Below are 26,232 nucleotides of genomic sequence, written 5' to 3' on the forward strand. Positions count from 1 at the left end.
CAGAATGGATGCAGAGGCATTGCTGAGAAACGAAGAAAATAAGAGTTTTTTGATGAAGAGACTTGAGGATCTAATAGAGAAGCATGGCTTTGACAGGAGGATAGATGAATTTGTGGAGAATCTTGTGGGAGCCAAGATGGCCGACGTCATAGATATCAACAAAGTTTTTGACAAGTTATATGATTTCGTGATTATGAATCTACCTCCAGAGATTCAGGAAACATTCTATCATGACGTAAGAAGCTTTATAGAAAGAAGCGTTGTAACAGAGGATCAATAAACAATATCCTTAACTCATGTTTCGTCTCTGATGTCTCGAAGACAAGACAAGGTTTCGAATAGCTATTGATAAGTGTCCCTAGAAGTGGAAAAGGAAATGAAGAGGCGGGCTTACATCTGTTTCTTTCTTGGGATTGCAACCTGCGAGATCTTTTTAACAACCATAAGACCGATTGACAACCCTAATGTTCTTATGGTTTCTGGAAAAAACGTTGTACTCACGGCGAACAGGGAGGACGAGATGGCCACCTTCCGTGTCGAGACCCAAGACAGGAAATCCAGGTTCCTTGGAATAAAGTTTGGGAAACGGAAGCATACTGTTCTCATATCACCGGGGGACAACCCGAATCTTTATATGAAGTACAGTAAGTCGGATGGGAGGCCTACCATGGGGAAGAAAAAGAAGTACTGGGAATACAAGGAGATGAAGGATGGAGGCTACATGCTTAGTTCAAGCAAAAACAAGTGTTTGGGAGTGGTTGGGAATAGCTTCAGGATCTCCGAGTGTGGAACTGGAAAAGGCCAGGTGTTTGTTTTTGAAAGGAGAGACTACAGCGAATCTTCAAGCACTTCTAATTTTGAAGAGCAGATTTCTATTTCTTCGGAGGTTCCCTTGGTTCCTCCGGTCTCTCAAACTTCTTTGGTTTCTTCAACTTCTCGGTCCTCTCTTGTTTCTTCAACTTCTCCAACCTCTCTAACCTCTCGGATTCCTCAGTCTTCCTTTGTTTCTCAGACTTCTCCAACCTCTCGGGTTCCACAGGCAATCCAGGCCAGCCAGGCTTTCGAGGCATTGTTTCCATTTGATGAAAGTAATGACTCCGATAGCAATAGCGACGACATGAAGCCCGTGTTTATTAATCTGGATATGAAGGACAAAAAGACAAATACAGAAACCCAGGAAAGCAGTTCTCCCATTTCGATTTCAACGATGACAGTTTATGTATCTGTCACCAAGTCTCTTTCCGCAGGAGCGGTGTCTTCTTCACCAATAGTGACGATCATCGACAAGTTTCCGCCTGTCAGTGCCAAACTTCCTCCAAACGTGACGCTTATTCGGAACAGGATTGCATCTTCCGAGGAATCGCAGTCTTCTTGCGAGTCAAGTGATTCTTACTTGGGAAATGAAACAGTATCTCACAAAAGTTCCAGCAGAAGCTTAGGAGGAGCCAAGAACGATGCAAATCTGGACTTTGATCTTGAGTTTTATCCAGAGCTGGGGAGGCTCCTAGACGATAGTATCCGCAAAAAGAAAGAAGAAGAGCTTCGGAAGGAAGCAACAGCTAAAAGGGCTCGAGGGAATCCTCTGGGCGAAGAAAGAAAAGACGGAGAGTTCTTTAGTGCCTTGGCATATTTAGATACCTCCATCCCAAATCCTTTACGCCAAAACCTAGCGGAAGCACAATCTGCCTGTGCAGACATTGGGCAAGTATAATATAAATAAATGTAAATGGATGCCAACTCTCTGTTTAATAAGGAGCCCTTCTAAGCCGGGTTATATCGACCACGCCTATAATTTTCTCTATCTTTCTGAATATATCGTACATCTTGTGAATCATTTTACGGGTTCTAGCCTTTTCATTAAGCTTCAGCACGGCCTTGAGTGAAGGAATCATCACGAAGGTTTGGGAATTGTCTCCAGGATTGCAGTCTGTAAAGGAAAGTGCCCATCCGCTTACTCCCTCATAGTTGATTTCGTTTCCAACTGTAAGACACTTTCCTTCCGATATAAGCTGGAATTTCACACTGTTTGGAAGCCTTTTCAAGTAGATGGAGGACGGTGAGATCTTCATCCTCACGCCTTTCAGGGAGGAGTGAACGTCTGCTATTTCTATGCAGCGCTCCTTCTTGAGCTCCAGCCACACCTTCTTTGAAAAGCTCTCGTACTTCAAGTCAAAAACCTGGTTTTCCATCATCTCCTTAGAAAACTCAGAGAGTAGGGCTGGTAGGCTTATTCTTTCTGGATGGATGGTGTCAAACACGGTTAAGGGTTGATTCCGGTGCAGCACATTCAGCATCATTACCCCGTCATAATCGGAGTTCCGAAGATGCCTATTGGACCTACCACAAGGCCCATATCCTCTTTGGAATGAATATGCAAATGCAAAGAATAACAACAACATCACTTCCTTGTTTTGGAAAGATATTTAACTTGTGTTAAAACCTGTTCCGAAACAGTTTAAAGCTTTGTGTCAGAAGCAGGGCTGCTCCCCAGAGACATAAGTCAAGTCGGAAGAAGAAAGTTTATTTCGCATTGTACTGCTTGACCATGTTAATAAAAACCTTCCCTGCAGGCGTAGATGGGCATATGACCCTCCTGCAAAAATACGTCTGCATGACTTGCATTTCCATATTCCAACTGCCGTTCTCTTCACACTCTTCTTTCCACATGCCTCACAGCTGTACTTGGCCCTCTGTGTTTCAAGAACCGCTTTCATTCTCTTACGGAGAGTCGATCCATATCTTGCTCCGAAAGAGCCTGCAATCCCTACCTTCTTGGTTTTTCCCTATAAGTTAGTCTGCTTCAGAATCCCCTTGGTCCCAAGTCACTTACCATTTTGATGGGTAAAAAAAATTCTCCTTAAACCGCAATACTTGCAGGACACCTTCCAAGAGATGATGCATCCGTCAGGAGCGGTCGTTTATCTTTTCCTCAAGAAATCCCTCCCCCGTCAGTTTCTTGAAACTTTCAATGTTCTTATTGATGCTTTCTATTAATCTATCTCCAAGTTCTATTTCAATTCCCTTTGCGGGATTAGAATTCAGGTGAGAAATAGCCAATCCTACGAGAGACAGAAGCATCCACATTGTTTACAGGCTTCCGTTACACTAAATAGTCTGTGTTTTGGATCATTCATTTCAAAACTCGATACATCCAAAAACAACTTGGGTTTACTATCAATCATATTCATCAGAATCCACAATCATGCTATCGTTTTCAGATTCATACTCGTCCTCCTCAAAGTCGGAGCTTGCTCCGTCGTCAATAACCTCGCTCCTCGCCTTAATTCCCTTCGAGTGGAAGTACTGCTCCAGAAGTCCGAATTCATCTTTCGAAAGCCCACTGAAAGCGTACGGACCCTCGCAGAACAAAGTCATGTCAAATGTCTTGGCCTGCATACTGCTCAAGTTGATTCTACTAAACTCCACAAGCGATATCTCACTTAAATCCAACTTAACGGCTTTGGGAAGAAAGAGAACACAGTCTTCCAGAGGATATAACTGCCCCTCGTATGCCTTCATTGCACACCTTAGGCATCTCATTCCATCTCTAGACTCAAAAGCACTTCTCACAGACTTGGTAACACATAAAGCTTCCATCACCTCGGAAAAGATCTCGGAAAACAGCCCAGAATACTCCTCCTTGAGCCTTTCGTCACTAGCACTTATCTCTCCCTCCGAATCGTCAAACGATACAACAATGCAGTCATATTTCGTCTGCCCCTGCCTGATAGGAGGGTCGACACACACCACAGCATATTTGTCTTCGTCTCGAATGTATCCTTTCTCAAGGACATAGAGTTGCTTGATACTTTTGTAGTATATCTTGTGGTCGTAGCTGCTCCCAACTAACCTTAGGTAATCTCGAAAGAAGATCAGGTTGAACTTCCCCCTCGGATAGGCAAAAGAAAGACCCTCCATCTTAAATATCTCGTCATCAACCGAGGAGCTGCATCCTTCCTTGACTCCCTCAATGGTCTTCTTGTTAGAAATAAACCTTATCTCCACATCCTTCAGAGATACAGAAAGTTCGTTCTTTATGTCGACGACGCTTTCGATGTCCTCAACAGGAATCTCAAGTATGGTCTTTGTGTTTCGGAACTCCAGTGCTCTCTGCCCATTGATCCCAAGCTCCCCAGAAAGGACGTCGACTATCTCCAGCTCCTTGACATACAGACTAACCTTGAAGTATTCGGAAAACATTCTTTTTAACTCGTCAATGTAGTTTTGGTCCACATTATTGAGTTCATAGACTGTACTTCCAAATATTCTTATGGCCATTTTTCTTACTCCATAAAACAGCTCTGCATCTTTGACTTCGTCCTTCTCCATTGTGTATACTTCTCCATCCTCTGTCTTGATTGCTATTCCATCCCTCGAAATCTTGACTGTTGCTTTCTTGTCGGCTTTCGACTTCAAAAAACAGTTGTTAAGTGTCAGGACCTCCATCAAGGGATAAAAACATCTGCGCCAAGACCTTCATGGATGGAAGGCATGAAATGTCGGAGGAGGAGTACAAGAGACTAAGGAAGTCACAGCCAAAAAAGAAGAAGGTTCCCAGAGAGGACTTTGGAGACCCGTCGGAAATAGGAGGATTTAAAGGACCCTGGAGTCGGTTTGTGGGGATCTGCGAAGACACAAAGACCCCAAGAGACGTCAAGGAAGAATACTCGTTGAAGAAAATAGTCAACAAGCATTGTCTAACTGCAGGAAAGGAAAGATCGAGGAGCAGCTACTTTTTGTCCATGAAAGATCCAAGCCTGGGAAGAGTACCATCAAAGAAGTTTCTTGTTCCAAAGAGCAACGTCATGCTATTCCACGACCACAAGGACATGGTTTCCTCTGCAATCCTCTTCCGAAAACATAAGTTGTTTCTATCCTCTGGCTTTGATGGAAAGGCATATTTGTACAATCTGAAGGACAGGGAGCTTGTGACCACATACATGGGACACAGCAAGGGGGTATCTTCGGCAATAGTATCTGAGTGTGAGAGTAAATTCTCAACAGTATCCTTCGATGGGTTCTTGAAAGGTTGGGATGTGGAGACGGGAAGATGCAACACAAAAGTAGACTTGGACTGCCCACTCACCTGCCAAACATCAGAGGCATTAGATAAAGCCATCTTTGTGGGAGGAATAGATGGAAGAGTCAGAACAGTAGATATGAGGAGCCGAGCTGTTTTAGATGCAATGATAGAAGAGAGGATCTCGGAAAAAGATGCTTTCAAAACATTCTCCATACGGGATATCCTTACAATCAATGACTCCTCCCTAGTGTTTACAAGGAGAGAGGGCTCTCTGCATTACCTAGACCTCCGAAATAATCAAATAGTCAAGTCTCTTCGAAACTCTTACTCCTTCGTTGGATTCAGCCATGGGAAAAATGCCATTATGGCCACAGGCCAAGATGAGATTGTGCTTTTGGATGCTCATACTCTGGAGAAAAAGGAAGAAGAGATTAAGGCTCCCGAATGTTCTACTCCTGCAAAGGCCTCGGAAGACGGAGGTATTCTGTGTTATGGAAGCAGCAAGGGCCTTGTCAGCTTCTTCACTTCAAAGTCTACTGCTTCTTTTGGATCCGCCGGTGAGATGATAACTGCAGTTGACTGGATAGACGGTAGCTCTTCAAGCTTCATATCGGGAGACATACTAGGGAACGTGAAGATATGGGAGTGACTTAAGAGATGTCTTTATTCAAATAAAATTACATTCATAGAAGTCTACAGAACTAGAACAAGTAGTGTCATGATGTGCTGGAATCTCGAGATTTCTTCTTCTTTTTATCAACCTTCAGAAGAGACTTTGCAAGCTTCTTCTTGAAACGAGAACCAAGGCGCTTCATTTTCTTCTTAATTCTTGGCTTCTTGAACCTCACGTGTTCCATAAACTCTTCAAGGGATTCTTCATCACTCTTTGGCTCCCGATGCTTCTTTTTTTTCTTTTCTTTCTTTTTGGTCTTCTCTTTCTTTTCCTCTCTTTCTTCTTCCTCTTTCTTCTCATCCTCCTCTAGATTTTTCTTGCATCCAGGCTCCTCGTCATCAGTGGTTTCCGAGGAGATTCTTTCCTCTTGGTCCTTTTCCTTGGTATCTTTCTCGCCATCCTTATCTCGATCCCCATGCAAGCCTCTCCTGCTCTTCTCTAGATATTCGCATCTATCTCTAAAAACTTTGATTTGGAATCGGAATTCCAGAGACTCTCTTCCAGGTGGCATGCACTCTTTGAACTTCACTTCTCTACCCACATCTGCCATACATAGTCCACTGTCATGCCCTATCACAATACTTTTGCACTTTGTTGGTGACACAAAATGGAACTCAAATCCAGATGGAATATCCTTTCCTCTTCTTTTGTGTCCTCTATAGATTGTCATTCTTCTATATTTGCTATCTACAGTTAGATATCCTTCCCTTGTATAAAGCTTAAATCCATAAGGCACATTTCTATTCCAATCATATCCAAAAACATAGTCTTCTCTTCTCCGCTTGTCAACAGGCTCTAACCTCAGAGTTCTTAAGTTAAGGTATCTTCCACTCATCATGGATTTGATTGCAATCCCCATCCTTGACACTACCATTCCCAGATGCAATAGGATATAAACATTCATGGCACCTTCCGAGATGCAAACCACCTGTTTTAATATGTCACACCATCAGACACATATCCACTGATTGGTTAGAGAAACCAGAAACCCCAATCTGTTTTGGATTCAGCTAAGAAAACAAGAAACAGATACTCGTTTATTGAACTACAGAGTCGATCACATCCATGATAGCAGACTCTTCCACCCGCTCGCATCCCCTTCTGCTTAGTACAAAAGATGATATTTTTTTCGAGTCGGACTGGACAACCTCCATGAGTCCGAGAATAGTGAGTCTTACAAGGTCTCCCTTGTCCTTCTTCTCCAAATACTCACATACTCTTTGGCTTTTCTGTCCAATCGCTCCACAGAAGAATTCAGAGAAGTTTCCGTCCGGCTCAATAACATACGCCACAGGCCTGGGCTTTAGTCCAAACAGAACTGTACGGACTCCAAATGGCCTTTGGTGGTAAACAACAGTATATCTCTGCTTATATTCACTTAGCCTTCTTGCAAGCTGATCGATGCTTATGTCCTCTCCCGTGGTATTTTTGTATGAAAAACATATCATCCTTGCTGCATTCATCACCAAATATGCATCAGGTTTGAACCCAGAGTAACTCATCCAAATACTCTGCCGTTCGTTGACAAGAAACACCTTTTCCTCCTCCAGAAAAAGCTTGTTCCCCGACTTTCTCTCAATGCTCACAGATATCTTCTCGGAATCTACCCCAAACACAACAAGAGACCCTTGCTCGCTGGCCTGCTGTGCATACTCAACCTGTATAAGCCTTCCGTCAGGTGAAAACACTGCCAGCTGCTCTTCAAATCCCATTAAGGGCTACCCCATTTACTTTATTTTGGAATACTTCTCTGCATCCCGAGACACAAGGTTCGTCATAGTAGAAAAAGCTCCTCAATTTGTTTCTGTCTGTCATAGTGGTTTAGATACCCAAACCTTACACTAGACCCGTCATAGCACACATCAAAAGACTTCTCCTCGCAGACTATTCCATCGAGTATAATCTGAGGGTCTCTATCGATCTCCACTCGGATTCTGGTTCCCATCCTACACACAATAGGTTTGAAGTTGCATCTGTTTGGTGCAACCACATTAATGACTATTCCTTCGTCTAGAAGCAAAGGCCCGTTCAGGGATGCATTGTATGCACTACTTCCTATTCTTGTTGACACAATAACTGCATCTCCCCTCAATTCTATCATGGTGTCATCTATGAATATCTTGAATGTTCCAAGTCCCAAAGAGGACGGCTTAATGATAGCCTCGTTGAGAAAATAGTGTTTTGGCTGCAGACAGAGTCTCTTGGTCTCCATAAACTTGATTTCTCCATTTCCCCTTAGCCGTGCAATGAGCTCGTCCACAGAAGAGTAGGAGATGGGGCATAGAAACCCCACCTTTCCCCTATTGATCGCATACACCACGGGAGGGTCCCGATAAGGTGCAATGGCTCTAAGTACAGTTCCATCTCCCCCAATGACTATAATTCCGTCGTAGTTGATTCCATGGTCATAAACATCGCAATCCAGTGAACTCTTAACTCTTTCAATGAGCTCTTCATTGACATCATTTTTGGTAACAAGCAAGAACCTTCCCATTGCGTTATTTCTGGGATCGGTGAAACAAGCTAAATTGAAGAGCCCTAATGGAAGACATTCTTTTGAGAGGAATAAAGCAGAAGAAAAAGAGGATTCTAAAGGAGGAAGTTGAGTACAACGTCGATGGAGAAAGACTACCCCTTCTTAACACATTTGACAGTCTAAAGACAAAAGCTCCTTTTTCCTCTCCTCTTTTGGCCCAGAAGGTCGTTGTGCCGTATTTCATGAAGAAGTACAACATTATTGTACAGGCCTTTACTGGGAGCGGGAAAACACTATCGTACTGCCTACCGCTTGTCGAGACTGCACGAAACGAGAATCTTTTTGGAATGATACTTGTTCCTGGAAGGGCGCTTGTGAGACAAGTCTATAGGGTTGTAAGAGAAATCAAGCACAGGGAACTGGAGATCAAGGGGATCTACAGAGATGGTTCCGAGGACTTCTTTGTTGAAGAGGATGAAGAAGGGGGATTGGTTGAGAGGAGAATCGACAGTAGAACACAAAAGGAGATTGCTGGGTTCCCTCGGGAAGGAGGAAGAATTGTAATAGGAACGCTCCCGTCGATTCTTAGTTTGATGGATCTGTTTGAAATGAAAGCTATCACACATCTTATTATAGACGAGGCAGATCTCCTGATAAACCCCGAGACCATCGATGTTTTTGCATCTATTCTTCAGGAAATAGACGTGGAGAAGACACATGTCGGATGTTTTAGTGCTACTATGAACGAGTATGTTGAGCAGGTTATAGAAACAGTGAAGAACATCACAAAGATACATATTGTGTCGAGGAAACATATAGACCATGAGTTTGTATTTGGGACAAACAGAAAGATCAAACACCTATCGCTGCTACAGATCGTTGCAGATGGAATTGAATCACCGACCCTGATATTTGTCAGAAATGAAGAGACCGGGGAGTTTTTAAGTAAGCTGCTGGATAGAAGCGGAGTTTATAAAGAAGGAAGCGGGGAAAGCGCAGAAGTCCTTGACGACTTCCGGCTAAAGAAGATCTGGTACCTGTTTGCAACAGATGCATTGAGTAGAGGAATAGACTTCTATAACATTAGGAGTGTGATAAACTATGATCTTCCAGATACTAAGACCCAGCTTGTGCATAGGGTTGGAAGAGTCAATAGAAATTGCCAGGGACAAAAGGTGTATACAATCTATTCGGGCGAAGACTTTGGAAGAATCTCCCTTGTTGCCGAGTTTCTAGAGGAGAACGGACATGAGATACCAAGCCACATTACTCGGATTATAGAAAAGAGCCGGAAAAGGATTGGCAGGAGGAGCTAGCTCCTTTCCTCCTCTTCGGAGTCTGTGCAGAACGAATCCATATCGTCAACCATCTCTGCTATCCGGGTGCTAACGGGGTCTACGAGTCCTTCCACTTTCCCAACAAGATCCATTTTCCTGCGGATTCCATTTGAGTTTTTGGACACCCGAGTAGTACTGTCTATCTGAAACAGCTGGGATGCACTCCTGAAGTCGGATGGATCGAAGCATGGAGACATCTCCAAGCCTTCTTCTGTGTAAGTTAGACATTGGTCCTCCGAGCATATGATTGTGCCTAATTGCCTGTCGTACACATTCCAGTAAAACTCATCGTCGCCAATGCTTACTGAATCATTTCCAGATATATACAAGTTTCCTATTGTTATTGCATATTTTCCCTCTTTTTCCTCGATGCTTGTGTTGATCAAGGGAATTCTGCCAACCTTTAGTTCTAGATCCGGCTTGAGGAATAGCCTTATCTCCACCGGATTCTTAATATGCCCACAAGCACCCGATAATAAAAGTAGAAATATAAATTCCATATCTTTTTATTTACTTCCAGGCATCCTGGTATTTATAAATGGGCTTCATCTACGATTGACAGACAAATATTTACCACAACTTCTTACAAAACGGGAAACTAAACCAAGGCATGGAGAAGCTGGAAGGACCGAACTTGGGCCTCCTCCAATTAAAATCCCATAACTTGCGAAGGACATCCTTTACATCATCCTTTCCATCAAGGTCCGGAAGGTTTTTTTTGGCATACTTCGAGAAGTCATTCTTGTCCTCCAGGTTCTTCTTAATCTTTTCTACCTCATCTCTATTTTTCCTTCCCAGGTTTTCTAATTTCTTTTTGAGCTTGAGCTGTTGCACCATTTCTGCCTCAGTTCTAGGCTTTGCGTTTAGATCGACCGAATCCAGACAACTTTCAACACCCATATCTTCAAAGAGGAAGACATGACTTCTACTTCTCCCGTTGCACCTCTCCAACACAAGTTTATTCTCATCCCTAGTGCTAAGGCAATATCCTTCCTGGGATACAGTGAATCCATCTCCACTCTTGGATATTTCCCAGAAATCTATGCTGTCCTCGCATTTAAGAAGATCCCTACCCTTCCGACACAACCAGGAGTCTCCAACACGAATCTTAAAGACTCGTCCATTCCTGTTGATCTGAGATCTTGTGTTATGTCCGTAAGTTAAATTAAGCTCATCCACAGCTCTAAAAGGGTTTGATCCAAAGTCTCTTTTGAGTTCGGAGACAAGAAGATGATACTCTGCTGCCAAGATTCTGATAGGTTTGTTGGTAAATGAGTCGAGGTATAGCGGATAGGAAAATGCCATTCCAAGAACCAATATCAGAATCATGGATGTTGATCTGTATTCCCACTATTTAAAGAAGATGTGATACACGAGTTAGGAGATGTTTACGCAAATCACAAGACAATCTTCAGTATAATCGTTTTTAATCCACGAACTAGAAAATTATAGGATCCCTCCTAACCAGATTTTTACTTCTGTAATGGTGAGGAGAATGATGATGATCTAAGTGCACCCTTTTGACCCCAGAATGGGGGTTTCTTGTCAAGACATGTGTGACAGTCACTTCTTCTTCCTTTGGCAAGGTTTCTTCATACAAGGGGAAGTCCGCTTCGTCTCCTGAATAGCTGGAGACGTCCCCTTGCTGAGAAAAGGAAGTGTTTCTATTCTTTTCTCTCTTAATGGGGAGGATGATGTTCTTATTTACATCTCCCTTTGTCTTTATCCTGATGGATGAAGGACATTCACTCTCTGGATGAAATATATTCACATTTGTTGTCATATTCTTTCTCCCTTCGTTCCTCAGAAGGGACCCTATGTCTCCACATCCCCCGAGGTCTGCAAGCTTGAAGCTAAATATCTGATCGTCCGTATTGACACAGATCTTCATCTGAATGGACTCCTCAGGACCCTTGGTAATGCATTTGTTGTCCGTAGAGATTGTGTATCCAAACTCCTTTCTGTCTATGTCCCAGGGTCTTTCTTCTTTGCACTTCACCACCGAGTTTCCATCTTTGCATATGTTATTTTCTCCAAATATCACAACATACTTCTCTCCAGACTTCACCAGCCTCGCCCTTGTAACAAACTTGTACTTGCTTGGATTCACATACTTGCTGTGAGACACTAGAAGCCCATTTTCCTCTTCTAGCCCAAGAATCTGTGTGGGATAGGACGAAAAAAAAACCTTGATGTCTTTTTCAACAAACTCCTCTAACTCTCTGTCCCTTGCGCTAACAAAGATTGACATAAACATCAAGATCAAACCCGGTTCCATGCTTTCCAGAACGGCTTTTCTTTTGTATAAAATCGTTGAAACCACAGAGGCCTGTCTCACCCCATCATGCGATGAGAAGAAACTCTGTTCCAGACCTGAAGCATTATCATTGAAATAACTTTGGCTTTCCCTTTGTCTCCCTGACACAGAGGAGTACAAATACACTGAAGACTAGGCAAAGACCTCCGTAAATCCCAGACATAACTTGTGCATGGTTATAGTTCAGAGGATGTAGCAAGGTTGTTGTTATGAATCCAAATAGCCAATTGAAACTGACTCCAAACTCAAAGCCGGTGGATGTATATCTCGAGGGAAATATCTCTGCCGAGATTATCCATGGGATTACTGCAAGCCCGAGGTTGAATCCAATAAAGCAGATTATCACTCCTAGAAGGGGAAACCTGTCCATGGCAAGAGGGATCATTCCAAATGCCATTATTGTCGAAGAGATGATCGACATTGTTTTCCTCCCAAATCTATCAACTATCAGTCCACAGAATGCAGTTGTTATAAACGATACAAACAAAGAAGAACTTGTCATCAGGTTGGGATATTTGCTACTCGAGAATAGGCAAGACTGCTGAAACGTCAAAAAGTTGATTCCAGACAGATGGTGGAAGGCGTGGAATACTACTGTTATTGCAATCGACTTTGCGGATCCAGGGGTCCTGATTAATTCCTTCATGGATGGCCTGGTGTTGAATGTATTTGGTGTTCTTGGATGGGGACTTCTAATAAATGCAAATCCTATCGTCTGGAGAACAAGGAACACAAGCATTGCAACGAATGGGATCCTGTAGCTTTCCTTGTTTCCAAAGAAGTTGAACATGGAGCCTACAAAGAGTCCCCCAACTATCCCGACTGGCTGGAGACTGGCCAGGAACCCCCGGATATGGTCTGGAGCAATGGCATCTATATAAGATGAAATTGATCCAGAAGTGAGGTCGAGTGCAAATCCAAGTATGAATCTGGACGTTAAATAATGAGCAAAATCCAATGTCATCAGCGGGGTTGCAAACACAATCATATATATGACGTTGGCTACGATCAACTTCACTTTGTCGTTAGTGAAAGACACAAACTTGAAGATAATTCCTGCAATAAATGCACCTAGGAAGTGTGTTCCTGGGATTAATGCTTCATGGTATATGGTGTAGGTCTTTCCAGTAGACTCTGTAAAGTGATCTTCTATCAAGCCATAGAGACAGGACAGGCTTATCAGAGAGACCCCAAATGTAAAGGCTGTCAGAACAACCAAGATCAGGCTGGCAAGCTCTCTTTTGGAAAAGACTTGGTGTTTCATCGATGCTTGGAGATGTCCCAAAACTTTTATATACTTCATTTTTGGAATAGGGATGCCGGTAAAAGAAAAGGAAGAGGTTCTTCTGAAGGATATCAAGGAGGATGTTCAGAGTGTAAGAGACGCAGTTGTCTTGTCGGACGACGTGTCCAGGATTGACGAGTATAACTTTGAGAGTCTTTTTGGAATATATAAAAATCCGCAGCAGCAAGTGGTCTTTGTAAGGACGATATATAGGCAGTTAGTAGGAGAGATCTTAAAGTTTTTCTCCTCGAAATGTGTTGCAGAGGCAATGACTAACATCTGCATTCTCGAAGAAGTCTTTAGGAGCCAGAGGGGGTACATTGACATAGAGATGAGTCTGGAGGATGTGGAGTGCATTAACCAGCATGCATATTCCTTGGGAAAGAAGGAAAACTCCGGAGTGGTGAGGGAAGGTATACGGGCATGGAACTGTCTAAAGCAGAGAAAGGCTATTCGAATATGTGTCATGCCATTTCCAGATGACGAACGAAGTTTAATGCTTATTGAAGAAGAATTAGAGGCCATATCGAAGACTCTTGATGGTTGGGAAGATTCTAGAGATGGGAACTGTACAAATTAAATTCCTTTGGGTATTCCATTTGATAATCGTCGAATGCTCCATCTTCAAATGGCATGTCGATGACATCCAAGTCCATTATAGACTCTTCTGGATGAACGACACATAGCTCGGGCTCACTGGGCTTTTTGAATGTTCTTAGAGATGATGTGTTTGTTATCTCCGACAACTTTCTTCTGGGTTCCTGACTGCTCATCTCAAGGGATGAAGGGATTTAGGTTATCTGCCACTAGGGGCTAGAGATGCAATGCACCGAGGAATACTTGTTTGACAGAGACAAACAATTGGGAAGGTGTCTGAGGGAGATTCTTTTGGAAGACTACTGCTTTGAGCTTGGAGGCGAGGAGAGGACACCTTTTGAAATAAAGAAAGGATTTCTGTGGTATGGAAGATACAAGGTTATTAAAATCGATGGGGATTGGGCATATCTTCATGGATACAAGCTGTTTGTTGCAAAAGACAGGCTCCGGGTTTATGAGCTACCTCTTGGACAGTCACGTAGTCTTGGGGATTTGATAGTGAAGGAAGGTAGTATGGTCTTGGCTGAAAGGGATGGAAAGCGATGGAACTTGGCAGCGATATGCGAAGAAAAAGTTTTGGATGTAGCCTTTTCAAAGGACAAGGCATGGATATGGTATAGCGAGGGGGAAGAAGAAGAGTACTTGTGCAAGAGTATCTATCTGTTGAAAGATTCGGAATGGGTTAAATGGAAGAAAGAGACTTATAGAGAGAGTGGAGAGGAGATTCTTCGGATACAAGATATAGTTGTCAGAAAAAAGACGGTGGTACGGAATCCACTAAGAGTATGGAGTAAAGTATTAATGAATGAAGTGGTGAGCATAGTGGTAACTGAAGATATGGTGTATGTGGAGTGTGGGGGATACATCAGTTTGAAGCCCTGTTGTGGAGGCATCTATGATATGGACGGATGCAGGCTTCTTGGGCTGTCTTCTTGGGAAAATATATCTGATCTGTATCTAACACTTCTTCTGTTTACTGACATTGCAGTAGAGAACTTGGAGCTGGAGAGGATTGAGGAATATCTCTTCAAGCTGTTTGTTTTTACCGAAGAAGGAGAAAGGCTTGTCAAGTGGTTAATGGAATCGGGGATGGACGAAAAAAAAGAGATGATTGTTTGCAAGCTGTACAGGAAGATAGATGATAGGGGCAAGAGAAAGATAGAGGGATGGGTGAGAAGAGTGAAGAACTTGGATGCATTGAAGCTGGTGATTATATACTTTCCAGAGGAAATGGAAAGATACATCCGGATGTGTATAGAGGAAAAGAGAGAGTATGAGATAGAAGAGGTTATCGAACACTATCGAGGGAGCGAGATGATGAAGGAGATATCCCGTGTTCTACTTCAGAACAACTGCTTCTATCTCTTTAGCCAATGTATGCCTGAATATGAGGGAAGCTTTGGAGATGTGGTTCTAGTTGAGAAGTACAACATGGAAAGCCAGAAGAACATACGACTGGAAAGGGATAGGAAGATTTGATTTGAGGAAAAGTTTGCCCTAGATTTAACTAGAGGAAGATTTATAGAGATGAACAAGGGAAAGTATGAAATGGAGTCGGACGAGTTTTTTATCAATGCCATTCTAGAGGATCGGGAGGTCAATGACTTTTCCTGGGAGTTCAGTGAGATAACAAGCTGCTCTGATATGCGGAGTAGCATAAAGGTTGAGAAGATTGACTCTGATAGTGACGTGGAGTTTATAGACAGGATAGATGTAGAGCCGCCTTTGTGGGAGAAGAGTGGAGAGGATGATACGTCGTCAGGGAGTAGGTTAAAAAAGAATCTAGGGAGACTGGAATTGAATGGAGAGTCAGTTTTGGGAAGAGCAGATGCATGTCTAAGAAGTGGACTTGGAAGCAAGGATCTGGGAAAGGGAAGGGAAGTTGAGAAAGGAGGTGTGGATTATGAATATTACTCATCACTTGGAGAGGATATTTCGGACATCAGTATTGTTTCAGGGTCGTCGATGGAGGGATCTTCTGATATTGAAATTCTGTCTGGGGAAGAGAATGAAGGAGAAAGAATGGAGAGGCACCCAGACTCATGCAGTCTTAACAACGACTGCATCCGAGCAACGTTTCTCAGGTCCTCTGGCGAGGATAAGGAAGATGTGGACAACTCGTTTCCAGCGCATGTGCTTGAAGAGTCTTCTCTGTCGTCGCACGAAGACTTCGAGCCCAAGTCTATAGAGGAGTTCTATCTCCGAGAAGTTTTTAAGATGAAGGAGTTTAGGACAAACCAGAGAGAAGTTATACAGGCATGTCTGTCGGGGAAGGATGTATTTGTGTTGATGCCTACAGGAGGAGGAAAAAGCATCTGCTACCAACTACCGGCTCTTGTTTACGAAGGTGTTACAATTGTTGTAAGTCCCCTTCTCTCTCTTGTGCAGGACCAGATTCTGAATCTTCTGCAGAAGGATATTCTTGCACTTCCAATTAACTCGAATCTGAGTCGGACGGAAAGAAGGCTTGTGTTTGAGGCTCTCGGAAGTGACGAGCTAATTTGCAAGATATTCTATGTGACACCCGAGCTTATTGCAAAGAGCGGGCATTTCCACGAGGTGGTATCTGGGCTTGTCAGAAGAGGGAGACTGAAGAGGTTTGTGATAGACGAAGCCCACTGTGTTAGCCAATGGGGACATGACTTCCGGCCGGATTACAAGGAGCTTGGGAGTATAAGGAGAAGATATCCTTCGGTTCCTATTATAGCGCTGACAGCTACGGCAACGAAGAAGGTTGAGCTAGACATCTTGGAGAATCTTGGGATTCGAGGGTGTGAGACATTCAAGATGAGTTTCAACAGGGCAAACCTGAGATATGAGGTGCGTGCCAAGACAAGCACAGTTGAACTTGACATTGTAAGCTTTGTTCAGACACATTTTCCTGACTGTTGTGGAATAATTTACTGTACATCGAAGAAAGAATGTGAAATGATTAGCGAGAAGCTGAAGAAGCATATGAAGACAGCATTTTACCATGCTGGGCTTAGTAAGAACGAAAGGAATAGTGTACAAGAGAAGTGGAACAAAGGGGAGTTCAAGGTGATTGTGGCAACAATAGCATTTGGAATGGGGATTGACAAGAAAGATGTGAGGTTTGTTATCCATTACTGCATACCCAAGTCGCTGGAAGGGTACTATCAGGAGACAGGGAGAGCAGGAAGAGACGGGCTGGAGAGTGTATGTGTACTGTTTTACACGTATGGGGACAAGAAGAAGATCAGTTTTATGATTGAAAAGGGAGATGGAGGATATGAGCAGAAGCAAAGGCAGAAAGAGGATTTGGAGGCGGTTATCCAGTTCTGCGAGAACAAGACGGATTGTAGAAGAATGCAAGTACTGGCTCACTTTGGAGAGAAGTTTGATCCTCAGCTGTGCAGAAAGACATGTGACAATTGCAGAAGAGAGACGATTGTCAAAAGAGATTATAGCAAGGAGGCCCGGGATCTGATTCTTCTAGTGTATACAAGTAGTCGTATCACCTTATGCCAAGCAGTGGATGTATATAAGGGACTGTCGAACAAGAAGAGTAGGGAGTACTCCTGGAGTGAGTACTATGGAAAGGGAAAATTGCTGAGGAAGATAACAATAGAGAGGATTCTCCGGAGCCTTATAAGCCATGGTTATATCCAGGAAAGAGTAGAGTTCATGGAACGGAGGTTTTCGTGGTCATATCTTGTGGCCAGGAAGACAAAGATTGATAGGCTTGAACTGGATGAGGAGGAGGATTCTGCCAATAAGACTGCGAAGGATAATGGGAGGAAAGAAGCTCCAAAGAGCAGAGGAAATAGAAAAGGTATAAAAAAGATTAAAAGATGATGTTTCTTACTTTTGGAGGTGTAAAAATTCTGTAATTCCTAGAAATACTTGGGTGGAAAAGAATGATAAACTTTGGTCTGAAGAAGGATATGGATAGATGTGATGTAAGGAAGCAAGTGAAAATACTGGAGAACATGGAAAGGATTAGTAACTGGCTGATTGAGATGGGAGGGGCCAAAGACAAGAAGGACAAGATGGTGAAGAGATATGTCAGGAACATTCTGAAAAGGAAGTACAAAAGATACAAGAGAATGGGAGTTCTGAACATTGAAGGAAAGCTTGATGGAGGGGTAGGAAGGCTTTCTGATCTTGGATATTATGAATTGAAGGCACGGAAGGAAGTTGAAGAAGTTCTTAGAGATTCCAAGCTCTGTGGGTCAGGATTAGAGTTGGAAAGAATATTTAAAGAATACATGGATGTACACCTGTGCAGTGGGTACAAAGAGTTTCTGAGGTGGGTTCATAAGCTTGAGGCAGACAAAACTAAGTTCAGATATCTGGAATATTTAAACGAGTTGAAGGAGTATCTATGTAGGCTTATGAAGATCAAGTACTTTAGAATGTTCAAGAGATTGATGGCCTCTAGGATGGAGATTATCAAGAAAATAGAGGCACAGAGATACATTGAAAAGGACTTCACGAAGGAAGGAGGATTTCCAAAGGTGTACTGTCTTGGATGCTCAAGAGAGGTTGCCGGAAGTGTGCTAAAGTATCACCTAAAGGGAAAGAAGCACTCCAAGAAAGGGGATGGAGAAGTTCTTTATAGTGATATAGAGACTTTGGAAGCCGAGAATCTGATTCGAAGGGCCTTCTCCGTCCTGGATCGAGAAAGAAAGTATAGCATTTCTTTGTTTTCTAGAAGGAAGAAACTGGTGGGAGATGGAGTCCCAAAATGGAAGCGCAAGCAAAAAGACCTAGACATAGAGTTTGAGTGTGAGATTTGTGGGTATTTGGGGTACGGTAGAGATGGGTTTGATAGGCACTTTGGAGAAGACTTGCACAGGAAGTGTGTAGAGGAGTACGGGATCAGGTATTCTCCTATATTCAAGGGAATTACAAGAATCGGGACTCTTATCCGGATGAAAGATAGAGTGGAGGAATCGGAAAGCTATTCAGAAGAGTTTGAGGACAGGGACGGAAATGTATTTGACAGGAGGACATATGAGGATCTTAAAAGGAATAACCTGATCTAGAATTTACTTTAAGAGGGCCCTTCATGATAAGACTCAAGGAACAGGCTACTTTTGGGAAGATCTACCAGATAAGATATAGAGACAGAATGCTGCTGAAGAGACTCAGGGAAATAACCGTGATCCAGACATATGGAATTCGGATGGAGGGAAGCATCACATGCACAAATGAAGGGGATTTATTGAGAATCCTGAGGAGTTTGGCTCCCAAGAAGAAGGACATAGCAATACTGAGTCCTTCTACATTGATAATCAATGAAGAGATATACAAAATGTTCAGAATATTAAATGCAGCAGGGATATCGCTATTTCTGTTTGTTCTCCAAGACAACCCGGTTTGGTACATAGATGAAGTGTTGTAGGGTGAGGTGGATGCGTCTTTAGTTGCTGAAGTTTATTTTCCTTGCAGAGCTATACCTTTTTGATTCGGGGCTACCCATAATTTCTATACGGCTGCTAGGAGACAAGACCTTCACCCTTTTCTTAGGTGTTCCTATCTTCTTTGGTGTTTCCACAGCCTTTTTGATCTTCAGGGATCTGCTTCGTTTCAGTGGCTTGGTGGGTTTCTTTCTTATCAGTATGTCCACGGAATTGACTTTTTTAAAGCACTCCTTTGCACTCCAGGCTCCGGAATTCTCCATTTGCAGTGGGATGCTGGGCATTATTTATCTGTTTTTTGGAGGGAAGTTCTCTAGATACACTTTGCTTGCGGAAAGCACAATGATATGGTTAGAACAGATGCTTTACCCATGAATCTGGGGATAGAAATCAGCTTGGCGCCTATGATGGATGTAACAACAGCCCACTTCAGAAGACTCATTAGATTAACGTCCTCGTCGACTATTCTATTTACAGAAATGATTGTGTCTAACACAGTGATCCATATTTCCCGAGATCGTCTAAGAGAGAAGCTTGGAGAGTATGACGACAAGACAGTTGTACAAATAGGGGGGAGTGATGCGGGGCAGATAGTAGAAGCCGTAAAGATCTTGCAGGATCTTGGATACAGGATGTTTAATCTTAATTGTGGCTGTCCTAGCTCGCGAGTGAAGAAGGGAAGCTTCGGGGCCGTCCTCATGCTTAACAAGGAGTTAGTTGCAGAGATAATCAACAAAGTTTATAAGGAGACAGGGGAAATTTTGAGTCTCAAAATTCGAGTGGGAGTGGATAACCATGAAGGTATAGATTTCCTGAAGGAATTTGTTGGATACATAAAGGAAAATACCCCAAATAGGACGTTCTATGTCCATGCACGGAAGTGCTGGCTGGAAGGGCTTTCTCCGGAGCAGAACAGAAAGCTACCCCCTCTTGATTATGACAGTGTGTATATGATCAAGAGACTTTATCCAGAACTCAAGATTGTTCTTAACGGATGCATTGGAATCAACAACCTGGATAGAATAAAAGACTTGGATGGAGTGATGGTAGGGAGAGAAGCTATCCGGGATATACTTGTCTTCTGGGACATTGACCGTAAGTTGTCTATGAAGTGCGATAAAGGAGAGAGAAGGGATTGCGAGGAACTATTCCCATTTGATATGGACATGAAGAAGATCGAATGCAGATCAGACTCGGAAGCCAAGGAATGGAGAGCCCAGAAGATTCGGTCTGTTGTCAGGGAATACTTTGAAGGGTTTCCGCCCTCTGATCAACTGAAGTCTATTCATATCCAGCCAATAATCAATCTTATGAGGGGGAAGAAAGGCTGTAAGGAATATAGAAGGAAGCTTAACTCTCTTTTGATGGAAAGAGTAAAGGCCGGTGAGGCATATGGCCTGATAGTAGAACATCTCAAGTAATATAAGTAAAGAAAAATAACAACCCATTGATGACAGAGCCTATCACCAGAGAAACGAGATTCAACGAACTTCCACAACAAATAAAGCAGAAATTGATCAATATCTATCGGAGCTCACATCAGCAATATCTGTCGATGGAAATGCTGAAGCCGACAAAGTTCAATCTTTTATACTCGCAAACACAAGATCTACAGACAAGGAATCTGCAAAAAAATTTTAGGCTTCTTGTGGAGAGCGCAGAGAAGCTGAAAAGGATGTGGTATCTCTGCAAGGATGAGGTGGATTTCCGGTACCTACATGAAAACCTGAAGAAGGCGTTGGACGAGCTCAAGGGAGAGGTGATGCTGTACAAGAAGAATGAGGGAAACACAGAGTTTCTTGATGAGATCTCTATGACATATGGGATGCTCAAGAACAAGCTTGAGAGCCTTACGAAGGAAAAAAGGATGTAGGAGGGGTATAGTTTGTCACTATTAAATAAGCTTTAGTCTAGTGTTTTGTTGTAGATTTCTGTGGTCTGGATTTACAGGTGTCTTGGGCACGGTTTAGGAGGAGATGCGAAGAGGGTCTTTTGGTTGTGCCCTAAGGTTTATTTACCTGGAAAGAGACTAGATATAAAATTTTGCCCTGGTTGACCCCGACAAGATGAGAGAAATAATTTCATTGCACATAGGACAGGCGGGAGTGCAGATAGGGAATGCATGCTGGGAACTCTATTGCAAGGAGCATGGGATCTTACCTGATGGGAGACTTGATCAAAACAAGATGGACGACGAGAGTGCAGAATCTTTTTTTTCTCAAACAAGTGTTGGGACATACGTTCCGCGCACATTGATGGTTGACCTTGAGCCTGGGGTGCTTGAAAGCATCAAAACAGGGAAGTATCGAGAGCTGTACCATCCTGGGCAACTTATTTCTGGAAAGGAGGATGCAGCAAACAACTATGCGAGAGGGCATTACACAGTTGGGAAGGAGATAATTGAGCCGGTGATGGAGCAGATAAGAAGAATGGCAGACAATTGTGATGGGCTGCAGGGGTTCCTGATATACCACAGTTTTGGAGGAGGAACAGGATCTGGATTTGCATCTCTAATGATGGACAGACTTGCAGCGGAGTTTGGAAAGAAGAGTAAGCTTGAGTTCAGTGTATATCCGGCACCAAAGATAGCTACAGCAGTTGTAGAGCCATACAACAGCATATTGACAACCCATACAACTTTGGACTATTCTGATTGCTCGTTCCTTGTTGACAACGAGGCGATTTATGATATGTGCAGAAACCTAGGGATCCAAAGGCCCTATTACACTGACATCAATAGGATAATTGCCCAGGTTGTTTCGTCGATAACAGCATCTCTTCGGTTCCCTGGATCGTTGAATGTCGATCTAACCGAGTTCCAGACGAATCTGGTTCCTTACCCTCGAATCCACTTCCCCCTTGTTGCATACTCTCCCATGCTGTCGAAAGAAAAGGCAGCACATGAGAAGCTGAGTGTTCAAGAGATTACAAATGCATGTTTTGAGCCACAAAACCAGATGGTACGATGCGACACAAAGAAGGGAAAGTACATGGCATGCTGTCTCCTGTTCCGAGGAGATGTGAACCCAAAGGAGGCTAACAATGCAACAGCCAATGTTAAGGCGAAAAGAACCAATCAGTTTGTTGAGTGGTGCCCTACAGGATTCAAAGTTGGAATAAACAGTAGAAAACCCACTGTTCTCGATGGAGAGGCGATGGCAGAGGTCTCCAGGGCTGTATGTGCACTTTCAAACACTACGGCGATATCCGAGGCATGGAAGAGGCTTAACAATAAGTTTGACCTAATGTTTTCGAAGCGAGCATTTGTGCATTGGTATGTTGGAGAAGGTATGGAGGAAGGAGAGTTCAGCGAGGCCCGTGAGGATCTTGCAATGCTCGAAGATGATTATGAAAGAATCTCTTCGAATGCAGAACCCATTGATGAGTATTAAATTTATTTGGTCAATTGACATCTCTAGTGTACCTACCTTGAAATCGAAGTTATTCTCTTGTCATAAGGCTAGACTGTATCCCTTGAAAATGGAAGGGGAAGGTAACATGGAAAAGGTTAAGGAGATGCTCCAAAGATACTCTTCTCGAGGTGGGTCATTCTCTGAGGGAAGCTTTCTGTCTGACATAGATATGTCGGATGCATCTTTTGGATCCTGGGAAGAGGAGTTGGTAGGTAGAATTATGAAGTCGCTCAGACACTGCAAGGAGATGGCGGAAATGGGGAGAAGAAGGAAAATACGTCTCTCACCCAAGGAGACAGCAGAATGTGCATTGATATTGGATAGCATCAAAAGGAACATTAAGGGATTTGGAGAGACAAGGAAAAATTGGATACTCTGGGGTATCCCGATAGGCCTTTCCTTCCTTGGAATAGCATATATTTCTGCCAAGTATTATTTTTAGTCTCCCCTAAAGAAAATAAAGGAATCTTTGGGAGAAGTAAGACGTCTTGTAAAGGTTTATTCTCACACTTTCTCCTCGTCCTTAGACGTCTTTCTGGTCAGCCACTGCATCGCCCTTTGAAGTGATGATTTGACAATGGCAAACAGCTTTTCGATTCCAGACAGAAATTGCTTCATAATCCCTGTTTTTTCCCCTATCGGAAAGGGAATCTCAGTGATATATTCCTTGAGCTCATTTATAGTATAGCCCCTACTTTTCTCGCTGTGTTTGGGAGGGTTCTGGGCATTCGCAGAGGGCTGTATATTTGATGCTACTTGCTCGTGCATAATGTCGTCTCTTTCCACAATACCATCTGTATTTCCCTTTTCTTTCGCATGATGTTCTCTTTGCTCCTCCATGTTTGTTGACAAGGGTTGTCTTCCCGATATGATTACTCTTCAAGACATCCGGTAGAAGACACATAAGTCCACCGTGGATCTGGACAGCAATGGTTTGAACGAACCGTTATAAGTTCCCAGGAAAACTAGGACCCATGGAATCCTGGAAGTCAAAGTCACTGGAGCACATCAATATACAGTTCCGAAGTATAATGGAGGGAATGGGAATAGACGAAGAGAAGCAGCATAAGCTGGCGGCAAAACTGAATCTATCGAAGAAGATCAGGACCATCACATCGATGCAAAGCCTAGACGAAAGAAAGAAGAAGATTAAGGAGTATGTGATCAAGCTGAAGGATAGGAATAGCGTACTTAACCTTTTGAGCTTGTCGGTTTCGCTTGAAACCGGGCCCAAGGTCCTGTATGATATTTTCAATTCCGAGGGAGGACATGATGTGCTTGTGAGGTGTATGAGGAGAATGGATGAGGAGTTTGGAGATGTGGTCTGTGATGCCCTGTACATTGTTCTATCCAAATACGGGAACCGCTTTCCGCCATTCCTCAGGCCTCTACTTGATGGATTTCTTGGGGGGAAGATCCATGAAACAAGATCTTTTTTCAAGATCCTCGAGTTTCTAGTCAACGAGAACAAGGCTGACGAGCTGTTTTTCAGTACGGATTTCAACAAATGTGTTTGTAACACCTATCTGTCCAGGATTATGGAATTCATCAAGGGCATTCCGACGATTGAAGAGGAGTTGAACTTTTTGGTTCCTCTTCTCAAATCCCCAAAGGCTGTACATGTCCGATACATTTTGTTTGTGTCGGACCTTTCACAGCTTGAGCAGAGGGTAAGCAACAAGGAAGTCTTTGAAACCATAATAAAGGAGATCAAACCTGGGGTCAGGCAGGATTGGAAGAGGGGCAGAATTAATGAGGTGGTGAGGCTAGCAGAGATGGAGGGGGTGCTTGATATTGCATGCTGTGTTTTTGAAGCATTTGCATTTCGAGACAGCAAGGTATTTGCAGATGTCGAGAAAGCTGTGGAAAAGATGAGCATTCTGGAAGGGGTTGAAGGAGAAAAGAAGGAACTTCCAAAGGTTGAGAAGAAGGAAGAAGTAGTTAGAAAGCCAGAGGCTGGGAAGACAAAGGGGCCAAAAAAGATAATCAAGAAAGCGGTTAAGAGTGGAGGGCCAACAAAAAGATATGTTCAGGTGAAGTGGACGAAGATGGGAAAGGGAAATAGCCTATGGAGCAAGATAAATATAGAGGAGATGGAAAAGACATTTGGGACCGAGGAGTTTGATGGATTTGAAGTGAAAGGGGAAAAGCCAAAGATATCCCATGGGGAAGCAGAGAAAAGAAGGCCAAGTGTATTTTCCGAGAAGAAGAACTATGCGATTAACATTGCTCTTGGAAGGGTGAAGGAAAGCAATCGAGATCTGAAGCGGGCAATACTAGATATGAGGGAGGGACTTAATGAAAATCTGGTGAAGCAGCTTCTTTTTTACTTTCCGACGGATGAAGAGATCGAGCTGTTACAAAACACCGAGAATGTATTTGGAAGGGGAGAGGAGTTTTTCAAAGAAAGTATTGAGGAGATAGAGCTTATGAAGAGGTGCCTTTATTACCTTTACTTTATGATATCATTTAGAAATCAGAATGTATGCAAGACTCTTAGGATTCTGGAGAGGTATTACACAGTACTTCTAGAAAGTAAGGAGTTCCGACGATTTCTAGGGATTACTCTAGTTGCGGGGAACCATCTGAACAGGGGGAGCTTCTTGGGAAATGCCGAGGGGTTTACTATGGAATCTATTCCAAAGATATTGGAAGTGAAGAATGATGGAGAAAGCCTGCTAAGCCTGCTGAAAAGAAAGATCGATGGCGAGCAACTGCTCAAGGATCTGAGTGTGGTATATGATGCAAGCGGAGTCAACTTCGAGGCGTTATGCATGGAAGTTGAGGAGCTCAAGAAGAACTACATCAATGCAAGCGGATCCACCTTTCTTAAGATACAGGAAAGGATGGAGAGTATACAGGAAGAGTACGAGAAGATATGCTCTCTCCACGATAAGGTTGGAAAGCTCCATCGGGATTGCAAGGAGTACTTTGGGGAGAAGGTTGATGACGAGTTCAATAGCTGGATTATACTTCTTTTGGACAGGATGTCTCATGACATGAAAAAGAAGTAGTATTTTGACCATGTCCAAACCCTTGAATGAGAACTATGAAAGAACAATGGGACTCGTTTGAAACAGGGAATCTCACAAAGGAAACAACAAAGGATCTGTTGAGATTATGTGGATTTGCGCCTCGAGAAAAAGACATATCAATACCTAGGACATTTGATGAGTTTGAGCAGCTTGCGTCCAGCATTGCATCACCAATACCGAAAGACGAGATGAAGAAGATGTTGAAAATGTTTATACATGAAACACACATCACCAAACAGGATCTTGGAAAGTACATGTCGATGGGGGACAAGTTAAGCGAAGAAGAGATGGAGGAGTTCTTTAGAAGCTGTCCATTTGACAGAAACGGGGAGATCACTGCCGACGAGCTTCTTGACTTTCTGTATGGTTCACAATGAATAAATGTTTTGTTTTCGTCTGCCTTGCTTTTGTCTTGAAGAGATATTCACTGATAATGATGGCCCTCTGATGCTGACCATTGATGAAATAGTGGGGGAAAAGGATCTTGTCCAGCTGTTCCGAACGATTGTAAGGAAAGGGGAAGTAAAGTTCCTAAACAGACAATATATAGTAAAGAGGATAAGAGAGTTTGCGCCTTTGTCGATGGAGGATCTTGAGGGGCTTTACGATGAAGATATTCTAGAGGAGCTGGAGAGAAACAGAAGGTGGTCTATTTTAAGGAGGCTGAAAAGAGACAGGAAATGAGAGCCCTG

At 43.1% G+C, this 26,232-nt stretch overlaps 30 protein-coding genes across 30 annotated transcripts; 16 read left to right on the forward strand and 14 right to left on the reverse strand.

Annotated features, from left to right (window-relative positions):
* Positions 1 to 4: 4 nt before the first annotated feature.
* On the forward strand, positions 5 to 280 carry Eint_070935 (uncharacterized protein; the record flags this gene model as incomplete). The annotated part of the gene is made up of 1 exon (XM_009163609.1): positions 5 to 280. One exon carries the CDS (start codon positions 5 to 7, stop codon positions 278 to 280), a length of 276 nt encoding a protein of 91 aa, XP_009161873.1.
* A 96-nt stretch (positions 281 to 376) lies between these two features.
* Positions 377 to 1,711, forward strand: Eint_070940 (uncharacterized protein; the record flags this gene model as incomplete). Its single annotated transcript, XM_003073171.1, has 1 exon — positions 377 to 1,711. The coding sequence occupies one exon, from the start codon at positions 377 to 379 to the stop codon at positions 1,709 to 1,711; it is 1,335 nt and encodes a 444-aa protein (XP_003073217.1).
* Positions 1,712 to 1,745: 34 nt separating this feature from the next.
* On the reverse strand, positions 1,746 to 2,399 carry Eint_070950 (uncharacterized protein; the record flags this gene model as incomplete). Its single annotated transcript, XM_003073172.1, has 1 exon — positions 1,746 to 2,399. The coding sequence occupies one exon, from the start codon at positions 2,397 to 2,399 to the stop codon at positions 1,746 to 1,748; it is 654 nt and encodes a 217-aa protein (XP_003073218.1).
* Positions 2,400 to 2,468: 69 nt separating this feature from the next.
* Positions 2,469 to 2,833, reverse strand: Eint_070960 (60S ribosomal protein L37A (L43); the record flags this gene model as incomplete). Its single annotated transcript, XM_003073173.1, has 2 exons — positions 2,469 to 2,783; positions 2,831 to 2,833. The coding sequence occupies 2 exons, from the start codon at positions 2,831 to 2,833 to the stop codon at positions 2,469 to 2,471; spliced, it is 318 nt and encodes a 105-aa protein (XP_003073219.1).
* Positions 2,834 to 2,904: 71 nt separating this feature from the next.
* On the reverse strand, positions 2,905 to 3,084 carry Eint_070965 (uncharacterized protein; the record flags this gene model as incomplete). The annotated part of the gene is made up of 1 exon (XM_009163610.1): positions 2,905 to 3,084. The coding sequence occupies one exon, from the start codon at positions 3,082 to 3,084 to the stop codon at positions 2,905 to 2,907; it is 180 nt and encodes a 59-aa protein (XP_009161874.1).
* A 90-nt stretch (positions 3,085 to 3,174) lies between these two features.
* On the reverse strand, positions 3,175 to 4,446 carry Eint_070970 (nucleosome-binding factor SPN subunit POB3; the record flags this gene model as incomplete). The annotated part of the gene is made up of 1 exon (XM_003073174.1): positions 3,175 to 4,446. One exon carries the CDS (start codon positions 4,444 to 4,446, stop codon positions 3,175 to 3,177), a length of 1,272 nt encoding a protein of 423 aa, XP_003073220.1.
* Positions 4,447 to 4,478: 32 nt separating this feature from the next.
* Positions 4,479 to 5,672, forward strand: Eint_070980 (WD40 domain-containing protein; the record flags this gene model as incomplete). The annotated part of the gene is made up of 1 exon (XM_003073175.1): positions 4,479 to 5,672. One exon carries the CDS (start codon positions 4,479 to 4,481, stop codon positions 5,670 to 5,672), a length of 1,194 nt encoding a protein of 397 aa, XP_003073221.1.
* A 67-nt stretch (positions 5,673 to 5,739) lies between these two features.
* On the reverse strand, positions 5,740 to 6,600 carry Eint_070990 (uncharacterized protein; the record flags this gene model as incomplete). Its single annotated transcript, XM_003073176.1, has 1 exon — positions 5,740 to 6,600. One exon carries the CDS (start codon positions 6,598 to 6,600, stop codon positions 5,740 to 5,742), a length of 861 nt encoding a protein of 286 aa, XP_003073222.1.
* A 133-nt stretch (positions 6,601 to 6,733) lies between these two features.
* On the reverse strand, positions 6,734 to 7,408 carry Eint_071000 (26S proteasome subunit alpha-4; the record flags this gene model as incomplete). The annotated part of the gene is made up of 1 exon (XM_003073177.1): positions 6,734 to 7,408. One exon carries the CDS (start codon positions 7,406 to 7,408, stop codon positions 6,734 to 6,736), a length of 675 nt encoding a protein of 224 aa, XP_003073223.1.
* Positions 7,409 to 7,470: 62 nt separating this feature from the next.
* Eint_071010 (nadF-like NAD kinase) lies at positions 7,471 to 8,190 on the reverse strand (the record flags this gene model as incomplete). The annotated part of the gene is made up of 1 exon (XM_003073178.1): positions 7,471 to 8,190. One exon carries the CDS (start codon positions 8,188 to 8,190, stop codon positions 7,471 to 7,473), a length of 720 nt encoding a protein of 239 aa, XP_003073224.1.
* Positions 8,191 to 8,237: 47 nt separating this feature from the next.
* Positions 8,238 to 9,488, forward strand: Eint_071020 (DEAD box ATP-dependent RNA helicase; the record flags this gene model as incomplete). Its single annotated transcript, XM_003073179.1, has 1 exon — positions 8,238 to 9,488. One exon carries the CDS (start codon positions 8,238 to 8,240, stop codon positions 9,486 to 9,488), a length of 1,251 nt encoding a protein of 416 aa, XP_003073225.1.
* Eint_071030 (uncharacterized protein) lies at positions 9,485 to 10,009 on the reverse strand (the record flags this gene model as incomplete). Its single annotated transcript, XM_003073180.1, has 1 exon — positions 9,485 to 10,009. One exon carries the CDS (start codon positions 10,007 to 10,009, stop codon positions 9,485 to 9,487), a length of 525 nt encoding a protein of 174 aa, XP_003073226.1.
* A 70-nt stretch (positions 10,010 to 10,079) lies between these two features.
* Positions 10,080 to 10,838, reverse strand: Eint_071040 (uncharacterized protein; the record flags this gene model as incomplete). The annotated part of the gene is made up of 1 exon (XM_003073181.1): positions 10,080 to 10,838. One exon carries the CDS (start codon positions 10,836 to 10,838, stop codon positions 10,080 to 10,082), a length of 759 nt encoding a protein of 252 aa, XP_003073227.1.
* Positions 10,839 to 10,947: 109 nt separating this feature from the next.
* On the reverse strand, positions 10,948 to 11,787 carry Eint_071050 (uncharacterized protein; the record flags this gene model as incomplete). Its single annotated transcript, XM_003073182.1, has 1 exon — positions 10,948 to 11,787. The coding sequence occupies one exon, from the start codon at positions 11,785 to 11,787 to the stop codon at positions 10,948 to 10,950; it is 840 nt and encodes a 279-aa protein (XP_003073228.1).
* A 106-nt stretch (positions 11,788 to 11,893) lies between these two features.
* Eint_071060 (glucose transporter type 1) lies at positions 11,894 to 13,090 on the reverse strand (the record flags this gene model as incomplete). Its single annotated transcript, XM_003073183.1, has 1 exon — positions 11,894 to 13,090. The coding sequence occupies one exon, from the start codon at positions 13,088 to 13,090 to the stop codon at positions 11,894 to 11,896; it is 1,197 nt and encodes a 398-aa protein (XP_003073229.1).
* A 52-nt stretch (positions 13,091 to 13,142) lies between these two features.
* On the forward strand, positions 13,143 to 13,691 carry Eint_071070 (uncharacterized protein; the record flags this gene model as incomplete). Its single annotated transcript, XM_003073184.1, has 1 exon — positions 13,143 to 13,691. One exon carries the CDS (start codon positions 13,143 to 13,145, stop codon positions 13,689 to 13,691), a length of 549 nt encoding a protein of 182 aa, XP_003073230.1.
* On the reverse strand, positions 13,666 to 13,884 carry Eint_071075 (uncharacterized protein; the record flags this gene model as incomplete). Its single annotated transcript, XM_009163611.1, has 1 exon — positions 13,666 to 13,884. One exon carries the CDS (start codon positions 13,882 to 13,884, stop codon positions 13,666 to 13,668), a length of 219 nt encoding a protein of 72 aa, XP_009161875.1.
* Positions 13,885 to 13,930: 46 nt separating this feature from the next.
* Positions 13,931 to 15,187, forward strand: Eint_071080 (uncharacterized protein; the record flags this gene model as incomplete). Its single annotated transcript, XM_003073185.1, has 1 exon — positions 13,931 to 15,187. One exon carries the CDS (start codon positions 13,931 to 13,933, stop codon positions 15,185 to 15,187), a length of 1,257 nt encoding a protein of 418 aa, XP_003073231.1.
* Positions 15,188 to 15,235: 48 nt separating this feature from the next.
* Eint_071090 (ATP-dependent DNA helicase) lies at positions 15,236 to 17,524 on the forward strand (the record flags this gene model as incomplete). The annotated part of the gene is made up of 1 exon (XM_003073186.1): positions 15,236 to 17,524. One exon carries the CDS (start codon positions 15,236 to 15,238, stop codon positions 17,522 to 17,524), a length of 2,289 nt encoding a protein of 762 aa, XP_003073232.1.
* An 89-nt stretch (positions 17,525 to 17,613) lies between these two features.
* Eint_071100 (splicing factor 3a subunit 3) lies at positions 17,614 to 18,717 on the forward strand (the record flags this gene model as incomplete). The annotated part of the gene is made up of 1 exon (XM_003073187.1): positions 17,614 to 18,717. The coding sequence occupies one exon, from the start codon at positions 17,614 to 17,616 to the stop codon at positions 18,715 to 18,717; it is 1,104 nt and encodes a 367-aa protein (XP_003073233.1).
* A 23-nt stretch (positions 18,718 to 18,740) lies between these two features.
* Eint_071110 (uncharacterized protein) lies at positions 18,741 to 19,076 on the forward strand (the record flags this gene model as incomplete). Its single annotated transcript, XM_003073188.1, has 1 exon — positions 18,741 to 19,076. The coding sequence occupies one exon, from the start codon at positions 18,741 to 18,743 to the stop codon at positions 19,074 to 19,076; it is 336 nt and encodes a 111-aa protein (XP_003073234.1).
* Positions 19,077 to 19,094: 18 nt separating this feature from the next.
* Positions 19,095 to 19,355, reverse strand: Eint_071120 (uncharacterized protein; the record flags this gene model as incomplete). Its single annotated transcript, XM_003073189.2, has 1 exon — positions 19,095 to 19,355. One exon carries the CDS (start codon positions 19,353 to 19,355, stop codon positions 19,095 to 19,097), a length of 261 nt encoding a protein of 86 aa, XP_003073235.2.
* A 108-nt stretch (positions 19,356 to 19,463) lies between these two features.
* On the forward strand, positions 19,464 to 20,513 carry Eint_071130 (tRNA-dihydrouridine synthase; the record flags this gene model as incomplete). The annotated part of the gene is made up of 1 exon (XM_003073190.2): positions 19,464 to 20,513. One exon carries the CDS (start codon positions 19,464 to 19,466, stop codon positions 20,511 to 20,513), a length of 1,050 nt encoding a protein of 349 aa, XP_003073236.2.
* Positions 20,514 to 20,542: 29 nt separating this feature from the next.
* On the forward strand, positions 20,543 to 20,965 carry Eint_071140 (uncharacterized protein; the record flags this gene model as incomplete). Its single annotated transcript, XM_003073191.1, has 1 exon — positions 20,543 to 20,965. The coding sequence occupies one exon, from the start codon at positions 20,543 to 20,545 to the stop codon at positions 20,963 to 20,965; it is 423 nt and encodes a 140-aa protein (XP_003073237.1).
* Positions 20,966 to 21,158: 193 nt separating this feature from the next.
* On the forward strand, positions 21,159 to 22,484 carry Eint_071150 (alpha-tubulin; the record flags this gene model as incomplete). The annotated part of the gene is made up of 1 exon (XM_003073192.1): positions 21,159 to 22,484. The coding sequence occupies one exon, from the start codon at positions 21,159 to 21,161 to the stop codon at positions 22,482 to 22,484; it is 1,326 nt and encodes a 441-aa protein (XP_003073238.1).
* An 88-nt stretch (positions 22,485 to 22,572) lies between these two features.
* Eint_071160 (uncharacterized protein) lies at positions 22,573 to 22,947 on the forward strand (the record flags this gene model as incomplete). Its single annotated transcript, XM_003073193.2, has 1 exon — positions 22,573 to 22,947. The coding sequence occupies one exon, from the start codon at positions 22,573 to 22,575 to the stop codon at positions 22,945 to 22,947; it is 375 nt and encodes a 124-aa protein (XP_003073239.2).
* A 62-nt stretch (positions 22,948 to 23,009) lies between these two features.
* Positions 23,010 to 23,345, reverse strand: Eint_071170 (uncharacterized protein; the record flags this gene model as incomplete). Its single annotated transcript, XM_003073194.1, has 1 exon — positions 23,010 to 23,345. The coding sequence occupies one exon, from the start codon at positions 23,343 to 23,345 to the stop codon at positions 23,010 to 23,012; it is 336 nt and encodes a 111-aa protein (XP_003073240.1).
* Positions 23,346 to 23,479: 134 nt separating this feature from the next.
* On the forward strand, positions 23,480 to 25,519 carry Eint_071180 (formin-like protein; the record flags this gene model as incomplete). Its single annotated transcript, XM_003073195.1, has 1 exon — positions 23,480 to 25,519. The coding sequence occupies one exon, from the start codon at positions 23,480 to 23,482 to the stop codon at positions 25,517 to 25,519; it is 2,040 nt and encodes a 679-aa protein (XP_003073241.1).
* A 26-nt stretch (positions 25,520 to 25,545) lies between these two features.
* Eint_071190 (Frq1 calcium-binding caltractin-like protein) lies at positions 25,546 to 25,917 on the forward strand (the record flags this gene model as incomplete). The annotated part of the gene is made up of 1 exon (XM_003073196.1): positions 25,546 to 25,917. One exon carries the CDS (start codon positions 25,546 to 25,548, stop codon positions 25,915 to 25,917), a length of 372 nt encoding a protein of 123 aa, XP_003073242.1.
* Positions 25,918 to 25,987: 70 nt separating this feature from the next.
* Eint_071200 (uncharacterized protein) lies at positions 25,988 to 26,224 on the forward strand (the record flags this gene model as incomplete). Its single annotated transcript, XM_003073197.2, has 1 exon — positions 25,988 to 26,224. One exon carries the CDS (start codon positions 25,988 to 25,990, stop codon positions 26,222 to 26,224), a length of 237 nt encoding a protein of 78 aa, XP_003073243.2.
* Between the last annotated feature and the right edge of the window lie 8 nt (positions 26,225 to 26,232).

The sequence above is a fragment of the Encephalitozoon intestinalis genome, chromosome VII, assembly GCF_000146465.1.
Source record: "Encephalitozoon intestinalis ATCC 50506 chromosome VII, complete sequence".
Classification (NCBI taxonomy): domain Eukaryota; kingdom Fungi; phylum Microsporidia; family Unikaryonidae; genus Encephalitozoon; species Encephalitozoon intestinalis.